Below are 20,409 nucleotides of genomic sequence, written 5' to 3'. Positions count from 1 at the left end.
TATTAAGTGTAATATACAGACTCATTCAAATTTCACTAATTGTCTTGCTAATGTTTAGGATACAATCAGGGATCCTACACTGTATTTAGTTGTCATATGTCCTTAGCCTTGTTTAATCTGAGCATCCTCCTAAACAGGATGACCTGGTGCAGACTTAAAGTAAAGCAGGCCTGCTAGAAAGCATACAGCTTCCCTGAATTCATATCCAAAACTCATCCCTTAGAAGGGGATATTTATCTCACTTTTTCTATATAAGTAGACTACTGTTTGATTAAGATGTATAACCAATAAGGTGCCTTTTAATTACTTTTATATGCCATTTCTAAATCACCTGGGAGTTACAGAATAGAAAGGATGATCTGAGTAATCCATGCTTAGTATCGCTTTTATTAGTCTATAAATTGGCAGTGGGAATCTTTCAGAAGTAGAGTGCCAGATGCTGACTGCAGTCCCTGGGTATTTTGGAGGAAAGAGTAATGACCTTTACTCTTTACCAAGTGTGACCAACTTGTCCCAGGTTTAAAGGTCTGTGTGTCTTGGGAACTTCTTCAGCCCAGGGCAACCTCATAGCCTCTAGAGCATTTCTACTAAGAAGCCACAGTATATTTCCGATATTATTCTAGCCAAAACAAGCAAACTCTTGGCAGTATCTGGGGTAATGAGAGTAGATAGAGGCATGAGTGAGAGGAGGAAATATTCTTGTTTTCCTCACTGGTGCTTCCATGGCTAGACTCAGCTGGGTGATTATGTGCAGAGGTCAGTGCAGCATCTAATCAGGCCTGGGACTGGACTATTGTGGCAAGACTGTCTTCAGTATCCTGTGTCTCACCTCTCCTGTACCTTCCTGTGGAATCCTGAGGGCATGGAGTTCCCTCAGGGAGTGGCCGTCACCAGCTTCCCTAAATTATCTGTGTTACCAAGAAACTATTATAGTAAGGATGGGTGTATGCGGGGCTGATTTTCTACTCGTGTCTGTCTGCATCTGTGTGACTCCCCAAGGCAGCTGCCCTAGGTATCAAGGAGGGAGGCTCCCACAGTTGCTCTCAGAAATAACTGCCTGCCTGTAGGTAAGTAGTGTCTCCGCATCTTAGGTCCTTTGGAGATGGCCTGGCCCTATTTTAGCCTGGCCATTAAAATTGCAGCTTTTGTCCTACAGAAATTCCTCTCATCTTCCAGCTTGGGCAGTGTGGCCCTTCATTTTTTGCTTACTGAGGTGAAGTGTTTTCTATTCTGCTTCATGACTAAGAATACTTTTGGTTCCTGTTTCTCCTTGAATCTGGAATAAGGTTATATATTTCCTTCTTAACCTTTGAATTTGGGATAATTCCATTGACTTTTTTTTTCTTTACTCAAACTCAGGAAGAGAATAATACACAGAATAAAGAATTCATTATTCTTTTTCTTATACTTGTTAAAATAACTCCCCTCTCTCCTCCTCCCTCCCAACTTCTCCATGGTGAACTCACTGTGTGTTTCTCTACATCTTGACCACCACGGTCAGGATTTACCTCTTGTGGGCCAGTGATCCAGTTATTAATGTAAAAGCCACATGAATCTAACTTATTTGTAGGTCTCTCTTTGGCCCTGTATGCAATTCAACACCTGATAACACAATTTGGAATTGCTCTCTTGATCCTGTTCCCCAAGGCCTATGTGGAACCTGGCTGCTCTGTGCCTTATAGTCACCCTGGCTACTGTCCTGGCTGAGAGTCCCGATCAAAGGAGGATATTGGCTGCAATAGCAGAAATCGTTCTATTCTTTGGTGCCCAGGAACTCTGTATGTTGAATCATTGTTTGTTTTTAGATGGGCCCCAACTGGAACCATAAGGTTCCTGCTACAACTGCAGGAACACTTAAAGCCTTCATGTCCCCATCTGGTATTTTGGTTCCACTTTTTCATCTTGTATGCTTGACAGTAGAGCAAGTTCCCATTAAGACCCTCTGGTAAAAGTAGATTCCAGAACTCAGTTTAGGCCAAGGCTTCCATGAGGCTTCTTGTTTCCACTACTTTGCATTTGATATTTACATCATTGAGCCAGTTAATGGGAGAAGAGAGACTGGAGCAAGCCTGGATTCCACTGGCCAGTGAACTGCAAGATGAAAGTCTGTCACACCCTTAATTCTACTGCATGTAAAAACACAGAGAGGGGCAGCAGTAGCCCAAAGAGAGGGCATCCCCAGAGGTTTTACTATACAGAAGTTCCCCGAGGAGTGGACATACCCAGGTGGAATTACCATATGGAGACAGACATTTCCTGAGCAGAGGGCACCCCTGAATGGAATTGCAGGGACAGGAAGAAGAGACGGCTTAAGTAAGCTGGCCTGTACATGCACTGTGGCATAACGGCCGGCACAAGTGTAGAGTGGCTGAAAGTGGGCACAAGAGGAGCAGAGCTGGTTCTTACTGTCACTGCAGTATTCAAAGCTCCAAGAGCATCTTATGTCCTGGAGCCTTAAAAGGGCCAGTCTTACCAGCTTCCACTAAAAAAGCCCAGCAGCCTGTCTTCCCCTACTGACATGGTTCCCATTGCATAAAGCAGAATCAAAGCAATGCCAGCACTTGTGTTAGTCCTGAGATTTTTATTGAGACCAGCTATCATTTACAGCATGCAGCTGCATGATTGTAGCAAGGCTAGTGTTATTTCTGTGATGGGGGCATAATACGGACTTGGACTTTATTGGCTGGTAAGTTCACAAAAAGAAGAGACAAAAGGTTGTCTTCTGATGGCATGGTGGTGTTCAAAGAGCACTGGATTCCAGTTCTGCTTCTGCCACACTGGTGGTGTGACTTTGGGTCTGCATAGCATGATAGTGAGGGACTAACTGATCCCTAAGACTCCATCCCCTCTTAAAGAGTCTGTCATTGTCCAGCTCCCTGAAGCTTTGCAGTCTCCTGGGTAGGAGCTGGATAGAAGGTGATGTGCTTTATGTATGGATCCTTTTATCTCGCATATGGTTGAATAGAAGACATTTCACTGTTAACCTTTTCTCAGAACAAACCAAATTTTAAATCTAGGTAGTTTTTATACAAGGTTGCCATGCATTTAGTCTGGTGAATAAAAGCAAAATATCTTGTATTATATAGTTTAAAAATATCATTTGGCCTTAACTAAAGTGTATATTCTACATTTGCTGTTGAGAATGTGAAGCTTCTGTAGTATTTTCCAAATACAGAGCCGCTTTTTTTCTGATTATAAAAAATACCCACTCATAGGCCGGGCACTGTGGCTCACAACTATAATCGCATCACTTTGGGAGACTGAGGCGGGTGGATAACCTGACGTCAGGAGTTCAAGACCAGCCTGGCCAGCATAGCGAAACCCCATCTCTACTAAAAATACAAAAAATTAGCTGGGCGTGGTGGTGGGCACCTGTAATCCCAGCTACTCAGGAGGCTGAGGTATGAGAATCACTTGAACCCAGGAGGCAGAGGTTGCAGTGAGTTGAGAGAGTGCCATTGCACTGCAGCCTGGGCAGCACAAGCAAAACTCCATCTCAAAAAAAAAAAAAATAACCCACTCATTAAAAATCAAATTAAAGAAAGTAATAAAATAAAAATCATCCCAAATGCTATTACTTAGGAAGAACAATTTGGAGAAATATATCAGAGTAGCCATTGATGCAGTTTTTATTCATATAAACCCACACAATAGCTTGATTTGTGCATATACACATGCTTCAGGAGGTGGACTTTGGTGTCAGGCTGGTTGTGAATCCCAGCTCCCCTGTTTGCTATTGCAAGATGTTGGACAATCTAACCTCTTTTACCTAAGTTTTCTCATTGGTAAAATGGAAGCATTAAAGTTTCTTCTTCACATAAAATGTACACTGGGCTATAGCCCACTGCCTTGCATGTAGTAAATCATTAGCAAATGATAGCTACTGTTATTTTGCTATTGCTATGTATTTATTATATATCTTTATATGGGATCATACTTTACATTTTTTACCTTATGATGTATTAGGAAATCTCTCTGTGTTAATAAATTTAGTTGGGTCTGTATCTTAGTATTAATATCTCTATCGTATTGTACCATACTTTTGTACCATACTATTGTACCATACTTTAGCCAATTTCTTGTTGATGGACATTGAAGTATTAAGTTGTTTTTGCCATAAATGTGTAAATAATCTGTAATGAACTTTTACATGCGTATTTGGTTTACTTTTTTTAGATAAATTCCACAAAAACTATAATGAACTATATACATATTTTGTTTAGTTTTCTTCTAAGAATTTGGGATAGATTCTCAGAAATAGCATTGTTATTTTGAAGCATATGAATGTTTAATATTATTTGTCTTATTGACTCTCTGCTTTCTAGAAATGTGACATCAAATTATGACATCTGTCAGCAATGTGTGAAAATGCTACATTTTCTACACCTATCCCCAAACTGGATTCTTTCCATCTTTTAGCTTCTGCTGATTTGAAAAGGGAAAAATATCTTATTGTTACTTTGCAGTTTTTAAATTGGTGACTCTGAACACCTTTTCAAATGTGTCTCAGCATTTTTTTATGAGTTGTATTTTTATGTTTTTGTATTTTTTATTGTTGATTTATAAGAACTCTTTGTATATCAGGGATAGTGAAATTTGTGGCTGAGCGTGGTGGCTCATTCATGCCTGTAATCTCAGCACTTTGGGAGGCTGAGACTGGCAGATCACGAGGTCAGAAGATCAAGATCATCCTGGCTAACACAGTGAAACCCTGTCTCTACTAAAAATACAAAAAATTAGCCGAGCGTGGTGGCACTCACCTGTAGTCCCAGCTACTCTGGAGGCTGAGGCAGTAGAATTGCTTGAACCCAGGATGCGGAGGTTGCAGTGAGCCAAGATCACGTCACTGCACTCCAGCCTGGGCGACAGAGTGAGACTCCATCTCAAAAAAAAAAAAAGAAAAGAAAAGAAACTTGTCTGTCATATTGCAAATATTGTTAAGGTTGTGCCTTGCATAATGAAAGGCATAAAGTATCACAAATGAGAATAATCATTGAGCAAATATATGAGTTTGTAGGTAGTGGTCATACATGTTTGGAATGGAAACCTGCTTTTAGTGTCTCAGCAAAATTTTTTTATGATCTGCTTATTATGAATAAGGTGGGCCTTTTATTACTCACATTGAACAATGCATAAATGTTCAAAAACATTGATCTTTGATGCAGGTCCCCACATACTCTGCTGAACGCTTTATTGTTCCCTTAAACTAGCCATTTTTTCCCACTTCGCTATTTTTTCACACATAGTTATTCTTCCCATATCCAAGGTTGGAAACCTTGGGGTTTTCTGTGTATCTATCTGGTCCAAGTTGAATGCTATCTGGTTCCCATCTTCCCTTCCCAGACAGTGCCCTCCTGAGGCTACCCCTACTTTTTGGGTTCCTGCTACTATACTTAGCCCATGTGTTAGAATAATTCGATGCATGCTTGCTTCTGCTAGTAGACGAAGGGGTCTTCAAAAGCAGGAGGTAGACTTTATTTACTTTTGTACCTTTAGACTGTCATGCCCTGGCTCATAGTAAGCACATGGTAAGTGTTTATTGTATTTGATATTTCCATTTTGAAGGTGATGAATTCAGCCTCTGTATTCCACTGGTAGGTTAATATTCTCCCCCACCAGCTTTTTATTATGAAAAATTTCAGTCTGGAGAGTTAAAAGAATACCATAAAGAATACCCATATTCTTGCCCCCTAGATGTGCTTACTGAGATTCATATTACTTTCACACAAAATTCTCTGCTCAGAAACCTACTGGCCATTGGATCACTTGTAAACTATAGCATTTGTTATCCTTAAATGGCTGCATCTAATAAAACAGCCCCTCTGCTCTGGTCAGGTCAGTCTTCTTATTGTTCTTTTCCCTTGCTGTCTTTATTCTTGCTTCATTGATTTTACACATTGTTTCCTATTGTAGAACATGTGTTCCCCATTGTCTGGTCCAAAATTTTTATGCATTAAGTGTTCTGACTGCATTATTAGCTATTTGGAGGTGACTACTAGATTTTGTCTTGATCTGATTTCCTTCATTGAATCTCGCATGTTGAATATTGATTTGGCTGGTATCTTTAAATAGCATTCCCTATACACTTGGAGTATAATTTGATATATATATTTTTGAGACACAGTTTTGCTTTGTCACCCAGGCTGGAATGCAGTGGCATGATCTTGGCTTACTGCAACCTCTACCTCCTGGGTTCAAGCAGTTCTCTTGCCTCAGCCTCCTGAGTAGCTGGAATTACGGGCATGCGCCACCACACCTGGCTAAATTTTGTATTTTTAATGGAGACTGGGTTTCACCATGTTGCCTGGGCTGGTCTCAAACTCCTGACCTCAGGTGTTCCACTCACTTCGGCCTCCCAAAGTGCTGGGATTACAGGCGTGAGCCACCGTGCCCAGCCTGGAGTATAATTTGAATCCAACATTCACTTATAAGACCTTTTATGCCCCTGACAAAACCTAAGCTCTGTTAGAGGAAAAAAGTTGAATGATTCTAGCCAGATATTCTGAATCTGTTTAATCAGATTGCTACAAGATTGTGATTTCTACTGAAGAAAGGAAAGATGTTTTGCACTTTCCTATGTTGGCCACTTCCTTTGTGATTGTTCCCTTGAATTTGATTTACACTTGTACTTTGGAGTCATTAAAACTTATATGAAGTGCACAGTTAGAATAAGTACGTCTAAAGTCTGAAAATTGCCCTGGTTGAGAATCACTGAGTTAGATAGGGTCACATGAAAAACATTTTAGAGCACGGCCTTTAAGCCTTAAGTGACTGACTCCATTTGTACATCTCCAGGTTGGCTCCACTATTTTGCAAGCTTGGTAACAGAGCTGAAGGGGGCTATCCCTGAGAAAGGTAGGGAAATGGGGAAGGAAACTGAGGCTGGGGAGAAGTTTATGGTTAGTTTTGGTTCTGTTGAGACAAGTTTTAGTGAGATAACAGTGTTGGAAACTCCTGATGGAGCTCAACTTAGAAGACACAACTGGAAACAAATTGCAAAGACAGCAACACAGAGGTTAGAGTTTGAATTTAAGAGAAAGAAAAGGGTTTAGAGGGAGAAATTATATAGAAAGAAGGCAAAAGTCTAGGGTTTGTTTCTTGGCCGTATATATATATTATATTTAATTTTCTTTGTTCCACTACACTTAAAGGAGAAATGATTTGGGCACATTTTTGCAAATAGTGTTGGGAGAAGCCAGAAGGAAAAGGAGATTCTAGAGGTAGGGAAAGAATCAATATAATAAAGCATTCTGGAGACCAAGGAAAGAGTCTGTGATAACTTTGAATTTAAATTAAGGTGTTTTGTTTTTTGTGCATCTAAAAGTGTTATTAATATTATTTAACAGTAAGTTTGGGCTATTCCAACAAGAGTATCTTTGACACTAGATAGACTACTTCTACCCTATGGCTAATTATTTTACTCTCAGCCTTATCATATTTATTCTTGCTGTTTAGAGCTGGACACTTGATCAGAGTTGTCTAGAATTTCTCTGAAGAGAGTTTAATTCCAGACTTTTAATATTCTATTTAGTAGCCAGTTATAAAAAGGTTACCATTTGTTGCATGCCTACTATGTGGCAAGCACTGTGCTGTACATGTTTCTCATTTCCTCTCACACCATTCAGTGTGGCATGTACTTTTATTAATCTCACTTTACAGAAGAGGATAAATAAATTGCCTAAGAGAGTGGTCAAGAATTGAATTTGAATTTATGTCTGTCTCTCTCCAGAGATCAAGCTGTTTTTAACCAATTCTAATAGTAAGACATAATTAACCAAAGTCCAAACCACTAGAACAAAACAAGACAGAGGGATTGTATACTATTAATCAGAGTAAGCTAGATTGCTGTATTGTTTAAATCCTGACATGTAATAGGTTAAAACGTACTAGATTTCTCACTCATGTAACTGTCCAAGGCAGGAGGTATTCTGGATTGGTGGGTAGCTCAACTCCCTTCTGATCTAGGAAGCCATACTTTCCTGTCTTGTATCTCCTCAGTATCCCAGGGGCCCATGGAAAGGGAAAGAAAACAATGAGGAGAGATAGAATCACTCCCTTAAAAGACTTGTCCTGGAGTTGTGAGTACTTCTGCTCACAAACTATTGTCTAGAATTTAGTCCCATGCTCACCTAACTCCAACTGCATGGAAAATGTAGCCTAGTCATGTGCTTAGACAAAGAGAGTGGATTTCAGAGGACAGCTTAAATCTCTGCCACAGGAACCAAGGAAAAAGGATTGGATAGGTAACTAGATAAGAAACCCTAGACAAGGTCTTGAAGATTCTCTTGATATTCTCCTAAACTGATCCTGAAAATCCAGGTTCTTTTAGGGTTCATTTCAGTCAATAGGATACAATTTCATAGGCTTTCATTTTTACAGATTGGTAAGGACTACTTATTAACTACCCATTAAGTGAATTATTAAGGATTACTGATATTTAGTATTCGTAAAATAAATTTGGTATACTTCTAGAGTTTATTGAAGTCTCTAATTCAGCAATTTACTAAAATGTCTAGCTGTTTTTCAGTGCCTGATAGTGTTATAAAGATTAATTTGCAGACACATGCATGTATAGTCATGTATTGCATAATAACATTTTGATCAACAACAGATTGCATATATGATGGTCCCATAAGATTATAACAGAGCTGAAAAATTCGTGTCACCTGGTGACGTTGTAGTGTAATACATTATTCATGTGTTTGTGGTGATGCGAGTGTAAACAGACCTGTGTGCTGCCAGTGGCATAAAAGTAGTACATACAATTATGTGCAGTACATAATACCTGACAATGATAATAAACCACTTTTTCTGGTTTATATATTTACTATTCTATACTCTTAATCATTATTTTAGAGTGTACGTTCCTTACATTAAAAAAAAAAAGTTAACTGTAATACAGCCTCAGGCAATTCCTTCAGGAGGTATTCCAGAAGAAGAGTTGTTATAGGAGATGACAGCTCTGTGTGTGTTAGTGCCTCTGAAGCCCTTCCAGTGAGACAAGACGTGGAGGTGGAAGACAGTAATATTGATGATATTGACCTTGTATAGACCTAGGTTAATGTGTTTATGTCTTAGTTTTTAACAAAAACATTTAAAAATTAAAAATTAAATAGAAAACGGCTTCTAAAGATATAAATATTTTTGTACAGCTGTACAATGTGTCTTACACTAAGTGTTACTACAAAAGTCAAAAAATCAAAAGTTTATAAAGTTACAGTTAGCTAAGGTTAACTTACTGAATAAAACTTTTTAATATATTTAGTATAGCCTAAATGTACAGTATTTATAAAGTCTACAGAAGTGTACAGTAGTATCTTAGGCCTTCACGTTCACCCACCATTCACTCACTGAATCACCCAGAGTAACTTCGAGTCCTGCAAGCTCCATTCATGCTAAGTATCCTATACAGGTGTATTCATTTTTGAATCTTTTATACTGTATTTTCACTGTACTTTTTCTGTGTTTAGATATACAAATTTTATTGCTGTGTTACGATTGTCTACAGGAATCAGTGCAGTAACATGCTGTATAGGTTTGTAGCCTTGGAGCAGTAAGCTATACTGTATACTCTAGGTATGTAGTAGGTTATGCCATCTAGTGTATAAGTACACTCTGTGATGTTTCCACAACAGTGAAACAACCCGTTTCTCAGAACTTTCATTAAGTGATGCATGACTGTAAATGGTTGGAATTCTTGAGATTGTCAAAAGGATCCATTGTTATCAGTACATTGTTGGTATTGTCTTCAGTTGTCATGATTTTGGCTTGAGGTTTACTTTTTGGCTGCTGACTATTTTTTGTTATTAATATTTGGGCACTGTTTTACTTAATTTTTGATACATTTAATTTTGCTTTAGGCCAGAATATTCTGTAATGTGGTTTTGCTTTGTCATTTTGTCTTGAACTCTGTTTAGATCATCTTCAACAGAGTTGTATGGTAGACAATTCAAAATTAAGGTTTCATTCAGTAGGAAACAACATATAGAATTTGGATATCTCTAATGACTATTTTCTCTATATGAGCTAAACAAAGTGACTTGGTTCAATTTTCCTCTTGCTTTTTAAAGTATAAATTATAGGGTTTTAGGAAGATTATGTAGAATCATGTATGTAGGTACCTAGTATAATGTGTTATGTGTAGTGAGAAATCCAACAAAAGAGAAATTTAGTAAAGAAGAAATTAAATTTAAAAGGCGATAGGGGAGTTCCTGTATTATGAATGCCGTCTGCTCACTAAATATAAGATCTCTATGTTCCAGTTGCCTGATCATTTGCAATCATTTCCTTCTGTCTTAACACTCTTGGCCAGGCATGCTGGTTCATACCTGCAGTCCCAGCACTCTGTGAAGCCGAGGTGGTAGGATTGCTTGAGCTCAGTAGTTTGAGACCAGCCTGGGCAACATAGGGAGACCCTGTCTCTACAAAACATAAGTTGTGTGCTGGGTGCCATGGCACACAACTGTGATTCCAGCTACTTGGAAGGTTGAAGTGGGAGGGTTGCTTGGGCTCCAGAGTTTGAGGGTGCAGTGAGCCACGATCATACCACTGTACTCCAGGCTACCTGGGTGACAGAGCAAGACTCTGTTTCGGGTGCAGTGGCTTACATGTGAAACTGAAGTCCTAGCACTTGGGGAGGCCAAGGTGAAAGGATCACTTTAGCCCAGGAGTTCAAGATAAGCTTGGGCAACGTGGCAAAACCCTGTCTCTCCAAAAAATACAAAAATTAGCTGGGTGTGGTGGCACATGCTACTATACTCTAGCCTGGGCAAAAGAGTGAGACCCTGTCTCAAAAAAAAAAAATACTGTTTCATTTTTTTTAAATTTAAGCATGCTGATGAATCCTCTCAATTTTTCTGTTTGAAAATGGCTTAGGCCAGGTATGGTGGCTCACGCCTGTAATCTCAGCACTTTGGGAGGCCAAGGCAGGCAGATCATGAGGTCAGGAGATCAAGACCATCCTGGCCAACATGGTGAAACCCTGTCTCTACTAAAATACAAAAAATTAGCCAGGCATGGTGGCACATGCCTGTAGTCCCAGCTACTCAGGAGGCTGAGGTAGGGGAATCGCTTGAACCCCAGAGGTGGAGGTTGCAGTGACCCAAGATTGCAGCACTGCACTGGCCTGGCGACAGAGCAAGACTCCATTTCAAAAAAAGAAAAAAAGAAAATGGGCTTTATTTCTCTTTTATTCTTAAGGTATATTTTGACCAATTATATAATTTCGGATTAGCCATAATATTCTCTTGGGACATTGAAGATATTCTTTCAGTCTAATTATTGCTCTTCAAAGTATTTGTCGTTATTTTTCTGCTTTAAGATTTTTCTGTGTCTTTTTTTTTTTTTAATTGTTTTTTACTACGCTTTTTATTTATCCTGATGAGGGTATATAGAGATTCTTAAATCTGTGCCTTGGTATATTTTGTCAGCTTTGGGAAATTCTTGGTCAGTCTCTCTTCAAATACTGTTTTTACTCTAATACCTCCCCCTTTTAGTTCCTTCTAGTTCCTTGTCTCGTACTCTTTTTACTGTATGTTCTTCCTTTTTTGTTCTCACAGCTTAGTTCTAGATATTTTCTTTGTGCCTATGTTATTGTTTGGTTTTTATCTTTAGTTTTGTCTGATTTTCTTTAAAGCCTCCCTTGGTTTTTAAATTTTGACTCATATTTTTAAATTCTAGAATTTCCATTAAAAAGAGTTTTCAGGGCCGGGCACGGTGGCTCACGCCTGTAATCCCAGCACTTTGGGAGGCCGAGGTGGTCAGATCACAAGGTCAAGAGATTGAGACCATCCTGGCCAACATGGTGAAACCCCATCTCTACTAAAAATACAAAAATTAGCCGGGCGTGGTGGCACATGCTTGTGATACCAGTTACTTGGGAGGCTGAAGCGGAAGAATCACTTGAACCCAGGAGGCGGAGGTTGCAGTGAGCCAAGATCACACCACTGCACTTCAGCCTGGGGACAGAGCAAGACTCCGTCTCAAAAAAAAAAAAAAAAAAAAAAAAAGAGTTTTCAGTTCTTTGCCAAAATTATCAATCTTTTAGTTCTTTGAATTTATGATAATTATTTTAAATAATTTGGATCTATTATGTGTTTGTTTCTATTGCTTGTTACTATTTTTCATTTTCATATGTACTAACTTTTCTCCTAATTGGGATGATACAAACCTAAAATTTAGTTCCTATCAGGGTGATGTAATTCTCATTCACTATTATGTTTAGGATGTAGCCTTTCAGGTCCCAGTTCAAATTACATACTCGTTTTGTTTCCTAGCCTCCCATGGCCAACAGAAGCTGCTTAGCTTCTCACCCTCTCAGCAGAGGCCCCAGAGAAACTGGTTGCAAGTGCTTAGCTTTCTTCTAGATGTGGACTCCATTATTTCCCACTGCCTTTTTTTTTTTTCTTGGTGACAGGGTCTTGCTGTGTTGCCCAGGCTTGTCTTGAACTCCTGGGCTTAAGTGATTGTCTAGTCTCAGTCTCCCAAATAGCTGGGATTATAGGTGTGAGCCACCATGCCCAGCTTAGTTGGCTTTTTGTTATTCACACATTTTTTAAAATACAGGTTATGGGCCGGGCGCGGTGGCTCAAGCCTGTAATCCCAGCACTTTGGGAGGCCGAGGCGGGTGGATCACGAGGTCAAGAGATCGAGACCATCCTGGTCCACATTGGTGAAACCCCGTCTCTACTAATACAAAAAATTAGCTGGGCATGGTGGCGCATGCCTGTAATCCCAGCTACTCAGGAGGCTGAGGCAGGAGAATTGCCTGAACCCAGGAGGCGGAGGTTGCGGTGAGCCGAGATTGCGCCATTGCACACTCCAGCCTGGGTAACAAGTGAAACTCCGTCTCAAAAAAAAAAAAAAATACAGGTTACGTATTCCTTATCCAAAATGCTGGGACCAATAGAGTTTCAGATTTTTGATTTTTTTTTTTTGAATATTTGAGTTTATATAATGAGAACTCTTGGGAGTGGGACCCAAGGCTAAACATGAAATGTATACTTCACATGCACTTTATACACATAGGCTAAAAGTAATTTTACGTAATATTTTAAAAAATTTTGTACATGAGATGAACTTTGTGCTAAGTACTTATGTGTGAAATTTTCCACATGTGGTGTCACATGCATATACACATATATATATGAGAGTATGTGAGTGTGGGTGTGTATTGTCTAGTTGTCTTCAGCAGAAGAGTTTGTCTGAACCCCTTAATCTGCTATCCTGGAAGTAGAAGTCTTGGCTTGTGTTCATAGTTAATATGTCACTTTGAGGATAAGTAGTTTTGGAGGAAATGTATAGTAGTGGTTCTGCTAGCTGAGATGGGTACTGTAGAGAGTTCCATATAATTACACCCTGACTACTCATTACCCACTGTGAGTTTTTCTTTTTCTTTTTTTTTTTTTTCAGTAGTTTTATTCAGTCCAGTTGTCTGCTTCTATAGATTTAACCCCTAAGCTATCCTTTCCTCTTCATTGTCATTGTTCAGGCCAGTATCAGCTTTTTCTAGACTACTTTAATGGCCCCCTAACTGGCCTTCCACACTCTAGGCTGACCCTTTGTGATCTGTAATAGCTCCCTACTGACTACATCAGTTCCCTGCTCATAATGAATTGGTGACTTCCATTGTATGTTAGACAAAGCCCATTTCCTTTGTAATCTGGGACCCTAGTTGGATACCAGTTCATTCCCACCTTTCTTTCCCCCCATACAAAGCTAATGTTCCAACCATACCTAAACATTTGTATTTCTCTGAGCCTCTTGGCTGTTTTTTCATCATTATTTTCTAGGGAAATATAATTTCGTCTACTAAGGATACCACTCATTGTGTATCTGGCAAACTCCTACTCATTCCTCTGAATCCTGTTCAGATGTCACATTATTTGTAAATACTTAACTTATTCCACTTGTGTGAGAGCACATTTTACATTGTATTCTTCATTTACACAAATGTCTATTCTGCTGTATTCTGAGCTGCTTATAGAAAAGGATGGTGTTCTTTCTGAAGTTTGACTCACATGTGCACTTTGAACCATTGGTTGAGTCTGTCATAACCCATCTGAAGCATGAGAAATTTGCTTTTGTCTTGGAAGCCAGAATTAGGTATAAATGAGAGAAAATGAAGTCTATAGCATATTTCTTTTTGCCATAATACAACCCATTTTTGCTCTTTATTTTAATTTTCAGCAGCTTTGTCAAAGATGAAAGTGACCTTATCAGCTTTGGATACTTCTGAGAGTTCTTTCATGCCTTTGGTGGTCATAGAATTTGCTCAGGATGTCAAAGAAGAAACCAAAGAATGGCTGAAAAACAGAATTATAGCTCCAAAAAAAGATGGAGGTGAGTAAAATAGTCACTACTCAGTAGACTAAGTCTGGCCTCCCGCACTGTATGTTTAGTCACTAAAAACATATTTGCAAATGTGTTTTATAATTTTCATTGATTTATTTACTAATGTTTATTTATTTATTTTTGCCTTTTATTAGCTAACTAGCACTTGAAAGGAGGTCTTAAATCAACATTAGGCTTTAAGTTTCCATTAAACTGAAAGCAGCATGAGTGGTTTTCTTCACAGCTCTAAATACTATGCCTACCACCGTGTTTGGTGCATAGTAGGTGCTTAAGAAATATTTGTCAAATGAACGGACAAGTATCTATTGTATGCTCTTTCTGTTTCAGTTATGATGCTATGGGAGAGAGAAATATGGTCTCTGCCTGCAAAGATGTATCAGGGTAGAAAAAAAATTCAAATTAAAGAAAAGTACGTGGAAGAGCTGCCACAAAGCAATGCATGGCATGAACAAAGGAATCATGCGTATACCTACTGTAAAAGAGCTCCATGATCCTTGTCTTTCATGTCAGTGGATCAAGGAGAGACATAGTTGGCAGAGAACTTGGGGTATTGGATTATTGATAGGTACATAATAAACTAAGCAAATGATAACACAAGACAGCAACTTTTGGGAAAATGGAAAGTAGGAGAAAGGAAAATCATAGCATACTATAAGGCTCAGCTCTAAATAACATGTAGTCATAATCACACACTGACTTGATGAAACCAAAGGATGATTCAACCATAATGTGAGAAAAGGTGATGGGAATGGTGAATGGAAATGGTGAAGAAGGAAAGTGAGCTAAATTCTCATCTTCAATGCTTAAAACTGAAAAATCAAGAAATAGCTCTGTAAGCATGTTATTTGATGGCATGAAAACAAATAACAAAGGAATCACCTGAACAATTTGAAAGTCATTGCTTCTGGGAAAGGTCAATGGAGGGGAGGAAGACCTTACATTAAAGGCCATCCTTGATGAGCTTCATATAAGGCCTCAGAACTTCCATTTAGCCTCACAGAGCTTCTTTCCTAAATATGAACATATAATGAAAGATCACCAAATATCTGAAAAAAATGCTTTTTTTCAAATCAAGATGTTGACAAATGGTTCTTCATAAAGGTTATACTAGACCAGACACAGTTACTCACGTCTGTAATCCCAGGACTTTGGGAGGCTGAGGCGGGCGGATCACTTGAGGTTAGGAGTTCAAGACCTGCCTGGCCAGTATGGTGAAACCCCATCTCTACTAAAAATACAAAAATTAGCTGGGCATGGCTGCATGTACCTGTAATCCCAGTTATTTGGGGAACTGAAGCAGGAGAATCACTTGAACCTGGGAGGCGGAGGTTGCAGTGAGCCAATATAGTGCCATTGCACTCCAGTCTGGGCGATAGAGCAAGACTGTGTCTCAACATAAATAAACGAATTAACTAATTAGAAAAAAAAGGTTATACCAGTTTCTACTCCTCTAAAAATGGCTTGTATGCCTCAGACCACAGCCCACTTCTGAGAAACAGCTAGGCTTAAAGTTGCCTTTAAAGGAAACTTAAGTTGCACAGGAATGGCCTTGTTTCAGTGTTCCCTCTGTGCTCAGCTAATGGCTGGAAGCCGCTGGGAGAAGCATCTTAAGGTATGGCAACAGGAGCCTGGCAGTCAACCCTGCTCTTCAAAGCAGCTTCTCTTGAGGGGAGACCTGGTGGAGTGGGGTATTTCACGGCTACCACACTCACCAACTTATTATCAAACTTTCCATCTTTGCAGTGTGAGAAGTGAGAAACAGCATATTGGTATAGTTTTTACATTTATCTTAATATGAGTGAGGTTGAGGATCTTATATTTAAGAGCCATTTGTGTTTTCTGTAAACTGATTATACCTTTTACTAAAGTCTTTAATAGCTTTATTGTAAATTACCTACATAATAGTGTCATAATACATTAATCTTAATATATTAATTTATTTGATAAGCGAAGTATAAATTCTTCTCATGATCCTATTATTTGATTAATATTTTCATAATTCCTGTCAACTATCTCTAGGGGGTAAATAGTAAAGAAATAACTGTACTTTTAAAAGTTTGAGGCCAGGCACTGTGGCTCATGCCTGTAATCCCACCACTCAGGAGTCCAAAGTGGGTGGATCTCTTGAGCTCAAGAGTTTAAGACCAGCCTGGGCAACGTGGTAAAACCCTGTCTCTACAAAAATATACAAAAAATACCTTAGCGTGGTGGCACGCACCTGTAGTTTCAGCTACTTGAGAGGCAAAGATGGGAGGATCACCTGAACCTAGCAGGTGGAGGTTGCAGTGAGATAAGATTGTGCCACTGCACTCCAACCTAGGCAATAGAGTGAGACCCTGTGTCAAAAAAAAAAAAAATTTCATATAGGTAGAATGAATCTTTTTTTAATAATCTTTTAAGTAATTATTATATTATCAAATTATGACATCTTTTCACATTTTGGGAACTTGTATCAGAAAAATATCGTGAAACCAAATAGAACATAGAAATTTTTGGGAAAAATCACTGAAAAGTTATATTGCTTTTTATTACTTAGTACTTAACATTCACAAAATTTGTTATAGTCCAATGTAATTGTAATTGTATTACATTTTTTTAACTGAAATATTTTGTTCCAAATTAATTTCCTTAAATTTTGTTCTATTATGTCTATATTAAGAAACTGCAATCTTTGTTCTATATTTTTGCTCGGTACACTTTTATACCTATAGCTCATAAATATTAAGTTCTCATATCTACTTCTCATTTGAATGAGTGGCAGGTTTCTTAGTGCTACATTTTTCAGTTTTTGCATTTATTAAAAAACTATAAAGAACTGACATCCCCAATGTACTTATGTTATTTACCTGGAAGATGGATTTAAATTGCTAATATAATTTGTTTCTTCTACCAAACTAGAAATATTATATTTATTTAGAAAGTTTTTATTTGTGAAACTTTTATGTTTGTTTCTAAGATTGTCCTTACCTTTTGTTTTTATAGGTGCTCAGTTGTTATTTAGACCATTGTTAAATAAATATGAGCAAGAAACACTAGAAAATAAGAACTTATATCTTGTTGGTGCCTCCAAGATTAGAATGTTACTGGGGGCAGAAGCAGTGGGATTGGTGAAAGAGTGCAATGATAACACCATGAGAGCCTTCACATACAGAACCAGACAGAACTTCAAAGGTTTTGATGGTAAGCCCTAAGTTATTTGTCTCTGTTAGAATCCATTTATCAAAAAGAAGTTTTTGATGAATAGATCAGGGCTTAGCAAACTTTTTTCAGCAAAGGGTCAAATAGTGAGTATTTTAGGCTTTACAGTCCTGTGGTCTCTGCTGCAGTTACTTAACACTGCCATTGTAGAGCAAAAAAGCAGCCATAGACCATAAGTAAATGAATGGGCAAGGCTGTGTTGCAATAAAACTTAATTTATAAAACCATGTGGCAGGCCAGATTTGGCCCATCACCATCCTTTGCCCCCCTCTGGATGAACACAAATTAGAAGGACATGTGTAACTTACAATTCTTATAATGATGAGTATTCAGTAGCTTGTTATAGAAAAATACTATTTTTGAAAGCAGAATGATTGTCACCAATTCTAAGTTAACAGAATACACCAAAAAAAAAATAATAAATTACATATTATATTTTCTAACTCTACAAAAAAAATCATGTAAAGTAATAAGAAATTAACTATAAAAAATTGCATCTTATAAGTAGAGATTATTTTCTACAAATAACCACATGTGAGTATTTATTAGAAAAATCTTAATAAGAAACACAGTAGTAGTTCAGTACCCTACAAACCTCATTTCCTGAATTTTCTGGCTCCTGCTGAATGTGATAGGGTCATTGGCTCTATACTGGCCCCAAAGCAGGTTCTAGTAGAGAATATTTTCTCTGCTAGAGAACTGGGAAAGCACTGGGAAAGCCGGGGTAGATATAACAGAATGGGAGCTTGGTTTCAGAATCAAGCTGATCCCTTCCAGGGCTTTCAGAGTTAGAATATGGGATTAGACTTCTTTGGATTAACTTACTCTGGATTTTTGTACCTTAGTGAATAAATGTTCAAGATGAAATTTACCTTATTTAAGAGGATTCACCTGTCAAATAGCAACAATATTTTCTTTTTTATTTTATTTTATTTTTATTTTTTTTTTTTTATTGCATTTTAGGTTTTGGGGTACATGTGAAAAACATGCAAAGTTGTTGCATAGGTGCATTCATGGCAGTGTGATTTGCTGCCTCCCTCCCCCTCACCCATATCTGGCATTTCTCCCCATGCTATCCCTCCCCAACTCCCCCCCCCCGCTGTCCCCCCCACTCCCCCGCAACAGACCCCCGTGTATAGTGCTCCCCTCCCTGTGTCCATGTGTTCTCCTTGTTCAACACCCTCCTATGAGTGAGAACATGTGGTGTTTGGTTTTGTATTCTTGTGTCAGTTTGCTGAGAATGATGGTTTCCAGGTTCATCCATGTCCCTACAAAGGATGCGAACTCCTCATTTTTAATGGCTGCATAATATTCCATGGTGTATATGTGCCACATAAGGCCTAACACCATAAAAACACTAGAAAGAAACCTAGGCAAAACCATTCAGGACATAGGCGTAGGCAAGGACTTTATGACCAAAACACCAAAAGCATTGGCAACAAAAGCCAAAATAGACAAATGGGACCTAATCAAACTCCACAGCTTCTGCACGGCAAAAGAAACAGTCAATAGAGTGAATCAGCAACCAACAGAATGGGAAAAAATTTTTGCAGCCTACCCATCTGACAAAGGGCTGATATCCAGAATTTACAACGAGCTAAAAAAGATTTACAAGAAAAAAACAAACAAGCCCATTCAAAAATGGGCGAAGGATATGAACAGATACTTTACAAAAGAAGACATACAAGAGGCCAACAAACATATGAAAAAATGCTCATCATCACTGGTCATTAGAGAAATGCAAATCAAAACTACATTGAGATACCATCTCACGCCAGTTAGAATGGTGATCATTAAAAAATCTGGAGAAAATAGATGCTGGAGAGGATGTGGAGAAATAGGAACACTTTTACACTGTTGGTGGGAGTGTAAATTAGTTCAACCACTGTGGAAAACAGTGTGGCAATTCCTCAAGGACCTAGAAATAGAAATTCCATTTGACCCAGCAATCCCATTACTGGGCATATATCCAAAGGATTATAAATCGTTCTACTATAAGGACACATGCACACGAATGTTCATTGCAGCACAGTTTACAATAGCAAAGACCTGGAACCAACCCAAATGCCCATCGATGATAGACTGGACAGGAAAAATGTAGCAACAATATTTTCTTACAAGACTTTCTTCTCTCTCATTAATGGAAGATTAGTTTGACTCCAGAAGGGAATGGAATGGGCTTGAGAGTTTGAAGAAGGATAATTTGCCATAGGCAGACTTCTTCAGTTCCATCTTTGGTTTAATGTAATAATACGTTAATAGTATAATGTAAAAAATTTAACTTATTATCAGGATTCAAGAACATACTGCTTTCTGCTCATTAGTACTAAATGAGATCAATTATATGCTTGTTGAATATTTCTACTATAACTATTAAAATGGTTATTGTAGAATTGTATTACATGAAGGCATAACAGAATTTTTTTTATTCTTATATCTAAAAAGCTTTATGTTCTATTGAATTTGCCAGTTTCATACACGTTGTTTATTGTTTACACCACTATTTCCATAATCTCAGGTAATTGGAATATTTTTAGTTCGTTTGTTACTAAAAAAATCTGGTAATTTCTGTTTTATTTTAGATAATAATGATGATTTCCTGACAATGGCAGAATGTCAATTCATTATCAAACATGAACTTGAAAATCTTAGAGCTAAAGATGAAAAAATGATCCCTGGCTACCCCCAGGCAAAGTTGTATCCAGGAAAATCATTATGTAAGTCACTATGTTAACCAATTTCATGAATACACATTCTAATACAACTGAGTTTTTTTCTTAATAGACATAAACAGCAAATTACACAGATGCCCTTTTTTCCTCTTACAGAAGAACTTATATAACCTTACAATAACTTGTA

General features: G+C 38.1%; 1 protein-coding gene across 3 annotated transcripts in view; it reads left to right on the top strand.

Annotated features, from left to right (window-relative positions):
- The window catches only part of ANO10 (anoctamin 10), a 244,775-nt gene that overhangs the window by 2,551 nt on the left and 221,815 nt on the right, over positions 1-20,409 (top strand). For 2 of the 3 annotated variants that reach the window (XM_064366972.1, XM_021676146.2), the window contains exons 1-3: positions 14,188-14,340; positions 17,335-17,532; positions 20,133-20,267. In XM_064366972.1, coding sequence (XP_064223042.1) covers positions 14,202-14,340; positions 17,335-17,532; positions 20,133-20,267 — 472 coding nt within the window. In that variant the 5' untranslated portion in view covers positions 14,188-14,201. Of the gene's footprint in view, positions 1-14,187; positions 14,341-17,334; positions 17,533-20,132; positions 20,268-20,409 lie in introns of those variants that run through there. The other variant, XM_012470714.2, reaches the window with a different exon arrangement.

This window comes from Aotus nancymaae, unplaced genomic scaffold, assembly GCF_030222135.1.
Source record: "Aotus nancymaae isolate 86718 unplaced genomic scaffold, 86718_ANA_hifiasm-v0.15.2.pri h1tg000067l, whole genome shotgun sequence".
Taxonomy (NCBI): Eukaryota; Metazoa; Chordata; class Mammalia; order Primates; family Aotidae; genus Aotus; species Aotus nancymaae.
The sequence above is the reverse complement of the archived record's forward strand: the minus strand, read 5'-3'. Positions and strand labels throughout refer to the sequence as shown.